The following is a 12,029-nucleotide window of genomic DNA, read 5'->3' on the forward strand; positions in this document are numbered from 1 at the left end:
GGCATGGCAGTAAATTTGCTGTTGTGTCCTGTTGAAAGGAAAAAAATCTTTTAATTTTATTTTGTCTTATAGATGGCTAACTTCAGAGGCTAGGAGCCTCGTGAGGATAATAAATCAACTTTGCTCTTTATATTAGCATTTGTCTTCAAATAGGAAGGAAGGAGAGCTGTTTCCTGAATTCAGGACACGCTGGGATGCATAAATCCGCTATGTGCTTCTTTCTCGCTGGAGGTTTGGCATGTGGGTAGCCCTTTTCTCTGCGGCACACAGTCCTGCTTCCTTCCTTTCTTCCTGTTGTTTCTAGGTGACTCTTTGGTAACAAGCCCAGAGAGCCTGTTGGAGGCAGCATGGGTTCCAGCCTGAGCTCTGCCATTTATTAGTTGGGGTATTAGTTTCCCATAGCTGCTTAATAAATTACTACAAAACTGATGGCTCAAAACAACACAGGTATCGTCTCTTACAGTTCTCGGGGCTAGAAGTGTAAAACCAATTCCTTCCAGAGCCTCTAGAGGAGAATTTGTTTTCTCGCCTTCTCTGGTTTCTGGAGGCTGCCTGTACTCTGGAGGGCCCATGGCCCCTTCTTTGCCTCACTCTGACCTCTGGTGTCCATCATCACAACTACTCCTGTGGTGCCATCTGCGGCTGCATCCCTGTCACAAAGATCCTTGGGACTACATCATTGGCCCACCTAGATAATCTGGGATAATCTCAAAATCCTTTCCTTCTACAAAGTCCCTTTTGCCATATAAGGGGACGTATCCATTCAAGAGTCTGGGGATTGAATGAGGACATCTTGGGGAACTGTTATATAGCCTGCCACAGTCGGGCAACCTGGAAATAATCCGTTCACCAGCCGTGCTCCTCTCTCCTGTTACTTGGGGATGACATTGCAGGGTTGCCGTGAGGTCTAAGATGGTATCAGAGAAATTGTCACAAGCAACAGAAATTTAAAGGCTACTTAAGGGAAAGGGTATATACTGAAAGAAAAAAAAGATTACTCACAAACGTGAAGGAAAAGGCAAGGACCTGGCCTTAGAAAGCAGGTGTGGTGATCCAGGAATCATAGACCCATGTTTTCTAGACAACAGTGCCGGGAAGAATACTATAGTCTCTGCCGGTCCACTCAAGATTCACGTTCTAGGGAAACCACATCTGTTTGGCTAAGCTTGGCTGTCAGGTACACCCCTCGGTTACTGGAGGGTGAGGTGCTGTGACCCACGTTCCCCACCCCCCAGCACAGGGAGGTGGAACTGTCAAAGCAAAATCTGAGGGCTGATAGATACCACAAGAAGGGGCAGGGTCTGTTGAGCAGATGAAAATTAAAGACATCCATTGCCGAGGGCTCATAGGAGGTCTCCAAAGAATGATCGCTTTTATTGTGTCCTTAATCTGAGGAGAATGGCAGTCACTACTTTAGTAGTATGAAACGTGGAGGGCAGAATAACCAAGCAAGAGAAAGACCAAATATCTGCTCCGCCACTGATAAATCCTGACCTTAAAGAAAGTTCTCTGTTTTCTTATCTATAATAATATGCATTCATTCAAAAACACTTACTGAATGCCTACTCTTTTCCAGATACTTTTCTCGGTACCGTAGATAGAGTGGAGAACAAGAGAAAGTCTTGGCCCCCATAGAGTTTACATTTTAGTATAAAGACAATCAATAACTAAGCTAACAGATAAGCATATTGCATAATGTAAAGAAGACCCAAGTGCTCTGAGGAAAAATGAAGCAGCGTAAGTGGATAGAGCATCCCAGGGCTGGGGTGAGAGCTGCCGGTGTTTAGAGAAGCCAGGGAAGGTGCACTTCTTTTAAACAGGAAACATTTGCACAGGGGTCTGTAAGCCAACCTTACAAAGATCAAAAGGAGGAGTGTTCCAGGTGGAGAGAACAGCCACTCTGAAGGCCCTTGAGAGAGGGAACAGACTTGGCTAGTGAGACGAGGAGATGAGGGAGGCCAAAGCCGGGTGGACAGTGAAGCCAGAACAGTGGGCTAGGTTGTGCCCAGGTTGGGTGGGCCTTTGGGTACCATGGTAAAGATTAACTTTTTTCCTCTGAGTGTGATAGAAAACTATCAGAGGGTTTTTAGGAGAAGATCGAGGGAATCTGATTTATCTTTTACAAAAGATCACTATGGGGGCACTTGGGTTGTTCAGTTGGGGTTCAGGTCCGACTCTTGATTTCTGCTCAGGTCATGATCTCATGGTTTGTGAGATCCAGCCCAGGTCCAGCTCTGTGCTGGCAGCGTGGAGCCTGCTTGGGATTCTCTCTCTCTCTCTCTCTCTCTCTCTCTCTCGCTCTCGCTCTCGCTCTCTCTCTCTCTCTCTGCCCCTCCCCCCCAAATAAATAAATACACATTTAAAAATAAATAAATAAGAAGATTACTCTGGTGGCTAGCGGGGAAGTTGACTTCAGTCACCTCTAACAATGCAAGTGGTTAGTGGGGAGGCTACTGTAGGCAGGAGATAATGGCAGCTCAGAGTTCAGGAGGCATGAAGAGGTTGTATTTGAGATATTTTGATGTTGGAACCAAGGCTTGTTGATGGATTGAATGTGTGGTGAGAGAGAAGTCAAACATGGCTTGGAGATTTCAGGCCTGAGCAACTGGCTGAATGAGGAGCCAGTTACTGAAATGGAGTGGCAGAAATTAGAGTTCTGTTTTGAAAATTTAACGGCTTTATGGATAAATCCCAAGTTTTGGGGAGTAAAAATATGAAGCTTTCTTTTTATTTTTTCCCCACTAACTGACCCGCTGTATCATGGTGGGTCTCCCTTCTGTCTGGGAGGCAGCCATTTAAATAACTTTTTGGCCGAATTCCCTAACTTCCTGGTCACTCTCTGTTTTTAGATGGTCTCATTTCACTGTTTGAATTCATCCTGTTTAGTTTTAAATCTTTAGTTCTCAGTCTCATCCTGGATGTAAACCTCGTCTTCTCCCCTTTCCCTAGCTCCAGCCATGCTGTCAATGACTCGGGGGTCCCTGAACTTGGAAGGTGGACACATTGCCTCTCTATTTTCATTACCCTTTAACTGAAATTTAGCCTCACTTTTAATTATGAGCATGGGCAACGAGCTTCAGAAGAGTCCATGGTACCTGTGTCTTGGTCAGTAATAGTGATCAGATTTTTTCACATCCCGATACAGTAGTTGCAATGGTCTTGAAATATCGTTTACACATGTCACTTCTTCTAAATTACAGAAGTTAATTGACATGCCATTAGCTCTTCCTATTTACTGCATACTCTAGAAACACATATGTTATTATGTCACCTCCTGGTTTTGTTTTGTTCTTTATTTATTTTGAGAGAGAGAGAGAGCACATGCGCACACATAAGCAGGGAAGGGGCTGAGAGAGAGAATCCCAAGCAGGCTCCATGCCATCAGTGCAGAGCCCATTAGGGGCTGGAACTCAGGAACTGCAAGATCATGACCTGAGCCAAAATCAAGAGTTGGACACTTAACTGACTGAGCCACCCAGGCGACCCACCACCTGTTTTTGGTCTTTTTTTTTTTTTAGTATTTTGAAAACTGTATTCCAGTATAATTGGTTTGCTTTGAAATCTTATATATTTACTTTCATATTTAAAAAAAGTATTATGGGGCGGGGGGCGATGTGCCTGGATGGCTCAGTAACTTGAGTGTCCGACTCTTGGTTTCAGCTCAGGTCATGATCCCAGGGTCGTTGGAGTGAGCCCCATGTCAGAGTTTGGAGCCTGCTTGAGATTCTCGCACCTCCCTCTGCCTGCCCCCTCACCCTCGTCACTTGTGTACTCTCTCCCTCTCTCTCTCTCAAATTAAAAAAATATATGTTATTTAGAAAAGAAATCCAAACTGCCAGTGTAAAAAGGGATCCATGACACAAACCAAGTTAAGATCCCCTGCCAGAGATTTGGAAGCCATGAAGAGGGAGGTGGTCTGCTCTTCTGATACACCCACGCTTGCTCAGGCTCACTCTCTGGAGGGGGAAAAGGGAGATTGGGAAGGAGGCAGGTCTCCCTCAGGTTTTCGTTGAGTCACGTTAAAGAAAACATGTAATCCGTTACAAAGAGACTAAACAACACGGCAACCTGGACCCGTTTATCAAAACGCATCAAGTATCACAACCCTGACTTTCAACACGGTTATACTTTACAGGGTGGGTACCTGGCCTTGTCTCATTCTTAGGTGAGCTCTGTTGGCTAGACCCATATGCGACATCCAGTGATGGGGCTGGTAAGATGGGAGTCGATTCTGTGTTTAACTTAGGAGAGTGATTCAGCTTGATGCCAGGGTAATACCTGCTTGTCGGTCTCTCAGGGTGATTAGTGAGGGGGCAGAAGCCAGATCACATCCTAGTAACCATGGTTTCTGAATGCACTTTAAGGCCACTAGAGAGTAATGCAGCTGGCTCTACCCTACTGATTTTCAGAGTTGTTCCTGACATCACAGAAAATCCTATGAGATTCCATCCTAATGGCTGGTCACCATATATCTGGGTGCGTCATTCCAGATAACCTTTGTTGTACTTCTTTCAAATATTTGAAATTTATTACTCAAGACTGATGATGCCTCTAACACAGAATGTTTGGGAAACCAGTTAAGGCTGGGCAGGGACTGGATAATCTCTTTTGCTGGATAGGATGGGTAGTTGTTATTAAATACTTAGGCCCTAGAAAGGCTTTATAAATGATGATTGATTTAGGCCCTGTGTCATTTTGTAAATGGCTTGGCATCAGGGTTGTGCTTTCGTGTTCCAAGAAAACAACTTAGTCTCTTACCTAATGAAAAGTGGATAGAATTTGGATTCCAAGATTCAAGTTTCAATATAAAGCAAGCTTTTCTGCTTTCTGCTTTATTTTGTTTAAGTGCCACTTTAAGATGGTCCCTCTTGTTTTAGAACTGGATGTAGAAATTAACAAAGATGAACTTTTCAGAGTCCCTTGTATATTTTGAAATCGTGCTGTATCTCTTTTAGGTCCTGCAAATCTTTTACTTAGCACCCAAAAAGGGGGAAAGAATTGTGTGTGTGTTTATGCATACACACAGAATCAGAAAAATAAATGCTTGTTCTTTCTCAGAATTATAGCATCGATTCCTATGTTCAAATATATTTGATTCACATTTAAGAAAAAAGGAAAAAGACATGACAAATGAGCATGACCAGTAAGACAAGTCTTGGAAACATACTCAGTGATACTGTTTTGCCCGTTGAAACATGCAAACCTGTCTGCTCTGGGTTATGTCCCATGTAAGCCGTTGAGGAGGGAGCCTGCCCGCCTTCTCCTGTGATTGACATGGCACCTCCTCCCCCTTCCCAGTTCCCCAATGATGAGAAGCTGCCTCTACTCGATCTCTATTTTTATTTGACCTGAAGCCAGTTGCACTGATTCCAAAAGAGAGAAAAGGGCCTGACATGGCTTCTATCCCTTCACGCTGGCCTGCTGAAATGATTGATAATTCCCAGGGACTACACTCAGAAGATTAAGTCCTTTTCATTTGGCTCTCTCATACTTATTCTTGGTTTGGGAACTAGACAGCACCCCATTATTTAGCCATGAAAGCAAGGATGTCACTAAAGGTGGCCTCATATTACTGCTTAAAGGCCTATTAGAAATCTCATTTTGCTTTTTGGAGATTCATTGTCATGCAAAGTGGTTCGAGGTTTCATTACTGGTGAAAGCCCTTTGTTGGGCTGGCCCAGCCTGTTGTCCCCAGATTTGCAGGTCTCCTTTCCTACTGCTATTCCAAAACAGGAATACTGTTACTTTGAGGATTTCATGACATCAGTAGAGAAAAACATACTTAAGGCAGGGAAATTGCAGCCGAACAGAAAGGCGCCATCAAATCTCCCCTCCGATACAAGTGACAAACTCCACTTTGTTCTGCTGTCCTGACATCGGATTTCCCTGTGGAGCGTCAGACAAATGAATACCTGCCAAGTTATTACTGTAAGAATTAATGAAGAGGGCATCTTCTATGATTACGGCTTTTTTCTCCCTCCCCAGTTTTTTCTTCTAGGCAAATGACCTTGTTTTCTTCTATTAAACACACACAGCTGCGAGACCCTGAATTCCACATCAGTGACCTTCTGAGCTGTCTTCTCTTCCCCTTTTAGGCCACTCCCTGTGCTTCCTGGGCCAAAAGATTCTCAGCAGGAAATGGTCTGTGACCTTGAATGAGTCACTTCACACCTCTGTGCCTCAGTTTCTTTGTTCTAAAAGAAGGATAACCACAGCTAATATTACTTTTATTTATTATCCTTGCTAAGATTGTGAGGATTTAATGAAATAATGTATGGAAAGTGCTTAGGACACTGTGCCAGGCAGAGAGCTCCTTCCACAAACATTTATCAACTACCCACTAGAAATGTCAGTTCTCCCTGGCCTTGACTTCTCTGGTTCTGGAATAATTCCTAAGTGCTGGGACTGCCAAGAGGCGCAGACACGGGCCTGGTCTCTGCCCTCCTGGAGCCTGCAGTCCGGCTGAGGATTAGGGCATTAATTAGATAACCACACAGATTTCTATCTCTGAATTAGGCCAAGGACTAGGAAGGAAAATTACACAGAGCTCCACTGGGTCCTAACCTAAACAAAAAACACCTTTCCATAACACTGGAATGGAGATCAGAAGAAAGAGTTAAGAGTGAACCAGGAGGAGTGTCAGCCCTCTCACCCCCAACCTTAGATTTTGAGCAAGTTAGGAAAAGGTACTCCTACCCCAGGGCAGATGTGACCCCAGGCCATGAGCATGGCTTAGCGGGCAGAGCATGGGCTGGGTTTCAGTGCCCTCTGGCCCATCTGCTGGGTGTCCTTAAGCAGCAACCTGCACAGCTATACGGCTGCAGATAGGAGGATATTGGAGGCAGAGGAAAGGCAGGGTCTGCAAAGACCATGGGTGGAAGGGCACTTTTGAAGAGATGAAAAGGGCCACCATGGCTGGAGCACAAGGAGCCAGGCTGATAGGAAGGAAGTCCAGAAAGCTCTCAGTAAATATCAGCTAGTATTAATGCATGATAATATTAGTCTCATAAATCCATTGCCAACACACCAAGGTCTCCTTAGAAACCCCAAGGTCTCTCTAGAAGCCATTGATTTTTAACTAGTGAAGGAGAATTGCTTCAGGGATGTGATTTGTTGGTGTCACACAACTGAGACTTAAAGAATAAGGACAGTGGATGAGTAGAGACATTTGATGTGGAAAGCAGGGAGCCGATGTGTCTCCGGTGGCAAGCCTCCAGCAAAATATGAATGCTCCATTGCAGCCCAGAAAGCCAGATATTAGGTAAGAAGAAGTGAAAAACAAAAACAGAACCAAAAAAATAAATAAATAAATAAAAAAAGCCACCACATCATGCAAGTGAAAATGGAAACAGGACGTTAGGGAAAGGTTTCTGTCATTTTGAGGGTGTAATTATCTCTCCAAAGAAGTAGAAGACTGTCCTTGACTTGGTCTCTTCGAAAGGACCTGCCCAGCCCAAGACCCAGAACCTGGCAACAACACTGTGCTCCCTAGAAATGGTCTTAATACCCTCAAGGTTCTTCCTGGCTTTGATTTCTTCAATTCTGGAATAATTCAAAGCACACATGTTCATTCAAACAAATATACTGTATGAAGGGTGGGTTGTTGTTGTTGTTTTTAAGTCAGAGTTTAGGGGGAAATAAAACCACACATCCTGGAGAATCACGCATTATTGCCTGATAATGCTTTGCATTCTGTGCCAAGCTGGGCATCTGCGAGTGTTTGCTCAGTTGAGGTCTGGTGTTAGCAGAGCATTGTGAGGGCAGCCTGGGCTTTGGGATCAGATGGGTCTGGGCTCAGATCCCTACTAGGCCACCTACAAGCTGTATGACCTTGGGTAGCTTAGTCAACCTCTCTACACAATGGGAGTTAGTATAAATTCAAATGATGGTTGTTATTAGGGAGAGCTCTGAGGCCAGGGCACTTAAGAACCCCTCACTTGCAAAGTCGTTTCCAGGGTTCTTGCCTTGAGATCAGCCTCTATGACCCACATACTTCGAGAAGTTCATTTGTTTGTACTATATCTAAAAAGACTTAACTTGACTTTTCAGCGGTAGCTGTGCTTTAGAGAAACATAAGGAACCAGAATTAAGTCATACTCGTAAGATCTTGTCAGGAGTTAGTATCTCTATGAAACTTTTAGGGAAAAGAAAAGAAAAGAGCATTTAGCCGTGATTTTTAAATGTAGTATCTGTGATCAAAAATCCCGTCACAATCTGCACAATCCAAAAAGAGCAAACAGTATCAACTGACCCAGCACTTGACATATTTTATTGCCTATTAAGATGTAGTAGCAGAACTTAACTTAAAAATATGCTTGGGGTGCCTGGGTGGCTCAGTTGGTTGAGCGTCCGACTTCAGCTCAGGTCATGATCTCACAGTCCGTGAGTTCGAGCCCCGCGTCAGGCACTGTGCTGACAGCTCAGAGCCTGGAGCCTGCTTCAGATTCTGTCTCCCTCTCTCTCTGCCCCTCCTCCACTCATGCTTGCTCTCTCTCTCTCTCAAAAAGTAAATAAAAATTTTTAAAAATGTTTTAAATAAATGAAACATTCTTTTTAAAAACCATGCTTGAATTTAAGCCACATTAAATTGTAATGTGCCCACAATTTATCAGAGATAAATGCCAATATTTTGTTTTCATTTCCCGTCCATAGGAAGTTGGAAAAAGAGCCCTTTATTAAGTGTCAGTCATAAGGCAGTATTTAAAAGTCGCCCTTGCTGTGTCTCTTGTTTTGTGTCTACACAGCCTTATGTATGTGGCACCTTTAGGAGTAACATGCAGCTTTAGCAACCTGAGCCTTTCAAAGCAGAGCAGGTTAATAGTGATTTAAGATTTTGCTGGTTAAAAGCAAAACAAAACAAAATCCATCTTCGATTTTAAAACAAAACACGCTAACCCAGCTTAAACTTTTCTATCAAAAATGGCATTGTTGCTTTCTAAGAATGGAAATGGATGAGGCACTTAATCAGAGAGGCCATTATGTTGTCAAAGGCCTTGCTGAGACTGAAGGATGGATTCTCAGGGGCATATGACCATTTTATTGCTTTTCAGCCCACGGCCGGCAATGCCACTCTCCCTCCTGCTGACAGAAGGAGAGGCAGCGCTGATCATTCAGTCCTTCTGGAGAGCCTATCTGGTAAGAGTCTTGTGCAATTATGGCGTTTGGCCTGGTGGGGAATTTTTGTGATGCAGAGTGCCCATGGGAAAACTGTTAGATGAATTTGAAACAGAGGGTATTATAGCTAACATCCAAACCTCAGAAATAGGATTCTCTGTAAAATACATCTCAAAGAGTGGTTTAGTATTTTTACCAAAGCTTCTTTTGCAATTATCATGAAAAGTACTCTACAGCCTTTTAATGTTGGATCGACTAGCCTGTATTACCTAAAAAATAATATTATTTACATACAGAGAGCAATACATGTTCGTTTTAGAAAAAGAAAATTCAGATAATTCAGTTAGAGCAAAAAAAAAATATTTGAATTGCTGAAACTGTTACCCCAAAATAATCATTGTTGGCATTTTGCTGTAAAACTTTCCAAACCTTAAAAATCTTGATGGGTGAAACAGGTAAAGGGGACTAAGAGTACACTTATCTTGATGAGCACTGAGTCATGTATGGAACTGTCAAGTCACTATATTGTACACCTGAAACTAATATAACACTGTTATGATAACTAAACGGGACTTAAAATTTTTTTTTTAATTTTTTTTAACATGTATTCATTTTTGAGAGACAGAGAGAGACAGAGTATGAGCAGGGAAGGGGCAGAGAGAGAGGGAGACACAGAATCCGAAGCGGGCTCTAGGCTGCGAGCTGTCAGCACAGAACCCGATGTAGGGCTCGAACTCACGAACTGCGAGATCATGACCTGAGCCGAAGTCGGACACTCAACTGACTGAGCCACCCAGGCGCCCCTTAAAAGTTTTTAAAATGAATAAATGAAAAATATAAAATTTGAAAAATCTTAGAAGACAGAATAACATATAGACACTTATCATATGCTAGAAGTAACCTTTTCTTTTGAAACTTGTCTTTTGTAGCCATTTTCCTATTGGTTATTCCCAGTTTATCATTATTATAATAAATGCTGTAATACATATCTTTGTGCAGCCATCTTTGCACAACTGTCTGGTTGTTAATGTAGGACAAATTTTAGAAGTGGAATTTCTGGGTCAAAAGGTGAGTTCTTTTCTAAAGCTCCTGATCCATATTGTCATGTGGCCCTTCCAGAGGATGTACTTTGAAAAATTCTTACCAAATATACATATGAGAGTGGCCTGTGTATCTTGTGCTAAAAAGTATACATTCTCCCCAATTTTTTGGCCATACATCAATGTTAAGAAGCTTCCAATAAACATGAAGCTCCTATTCTAGGTAAAAGCGTGTCTCTACCCAAGTCTGAGTGTTAAACATCAATGGAACTAGTTTAGATTTGATTTCAGAGGTGGTGAACATTGCCACAGAGAAAGGTTTCAGTGGACTTACACGGAGGCCAAACATCTCCATCCTGACGCTCTCCTCAGAGCTGCTGTAGGAGAAGTAGCCTGAGGTGAACATGCCGGCAAACGGTTGTCCAGGAAGAAATTAGATTAATTCTAATGAGATACCATTAATAAATCAATAAGCAAAATATTTGTTAAATGTTAAATGGGACTGGGGTGCCTGGGTGGCTCAGTCGGTTAAGCATCCGACTTCGGCTCAGGTCATGATCTCACGGTCCATGAGTTCGAGCCCCGCGTCAGGCTCTGTGCTGACCTCTCAGAGCCTGGAGCCTGTTTCAGATTCTGTGTCTCCCTCTCTCTCTGACCCTCCCCCGTTCATGCTCTTCTGTCTCTCTCTGTCTCAAAAATAAATAAACGTTAAAAAAAAAGAATTTAAATGTTAAATGGGACTGTCCTTTCTTATAAGCAGCTTACTGTTTCAGGCAATATTGTCCAGTGAACACAGGGCTCAAAGTCAAGTGTGAAGGTTAAATAATAGACTTGCACATTATAAGGAGCAGTTTGTTCCCAAAGAGTTAAAAGCCAGTAATAAAACCCTCTGTGATATGTCACGATTTAGATATAATTTTTAACTACATAGGTTTTCAGCATTTCCTACATATTTTATAGATATGGTCTTTGTTCTTCTGTAATTGAACATCAGCAGGTTAGTTTAAGTCCACTGATGTCCAACCAAGGTGAAAGATTCCTGGCTTCCACATGCTTTTTGAGTTCCACCTTTGCCGTCAGCATATTTCATTTGTGAGACTTGAACTTGTTACACTAGCATTAGCAGTTTTACTTTTCCATTTTCTGATCCTTTTAATGAGACAGTAAGAGCCAAATGCAATAAAATAGTGATTTGCAGATTTTGTTTCTTTAAAACAGCAAAGCCCTTTCTTCAAATCATACTCAGAAGCCTAAATTGTAATCACTGTGTTAACAGTAAAAGGGGATGTTCTGTCCCTGATTCTCCCATGCAGTAATAAGACTTTCACACACAGGGGGCCTGTGTTATGGACACAGCATGAGAAACATAGAGATCTTCCTCTACTTATCATGGAGTTACATCCTGATAAACCTAGTGTAAGTTGAAAATGCATTTAATATACTTAACCCACTGGACATCATAGCTTAGCTTCGCCTAACCTATAAATGTGCTCAGAACACTTACATTAGCCAACAGTTGGGCAAAATCATCCCCCACAAAACCTATTTTATAATAAATTGTTGAATATATCACGTAACTTATTGAATACTGTACCGAAAATGAAAAACAGAATAGTTGTTTGGGTGCAGAATTATCCTCAGTGTATTGGTTATTGACCCTGGTGATCACATGACTGACTGGGAGCTGTGGTTTGCCGCCTCATGAGAATATTGTATAGCATATCACTCACCCGGGAAATGATCAAAATTCAAAATTCGAAGTACAGTTTCTACTGAAGGCATATGGCTTTCATGCCATCATAAAGTGTAATCGTAAGTTGGGGACTGTCTGTAGTCCTTAAGACAGCTGAATTCAGCTTATCACACCAACAAACA

General features: G+C 42.5%; 1 protein-coding gene across 5 annotated transcripts in view; it reads left to right on the forward strand.

Annotated features, from left to right (window-relative positions):
* Window positions 1–12,029, forward strand: part of IQCK (IQ motif containing K) — a 122,334-nt gene that overhangs the window by 44,599 nt on the left and 65,706 nt on the right. For 4 of the 5 annotated variants that reach the window (XM_015067196.3, XM_053213596.1, XM_027043137.2 and 1 more), the window contains one exon: window positions 9,051–9,135. The exons of the other annotated variant lie outside the window; for it this stretch is intronic. In XM_015067196.3, coding sequence (XP_014922682.2) covers window positions 9,051–9,135 — 85 coding nt within the window. The remainder of the gene's footprint in view (window positions 1–9,050; window positions 9,136–12,029) is intronic. 5 annotated transcript variants of the gene reach the window in all.

The sequence above is a fragment of the Acinonyx jubatus genome, chromosome E3 (genome assembly GCF_027475565.1).
Source record: "Acinonyx jubatus isolate Ajub_Pintada_27869175 chromosome E3, VMU_Ajub_asm_v1.0, whole genome shotgun sequence".
In the NCBI taxonomy this organism is placed as follows: domain Eukaryota; kingdom Metazoa; phylum Chordata; class Mammalia; order Carnivora; family Felidae; genus Acinonyx; species Acinonyx jubatus.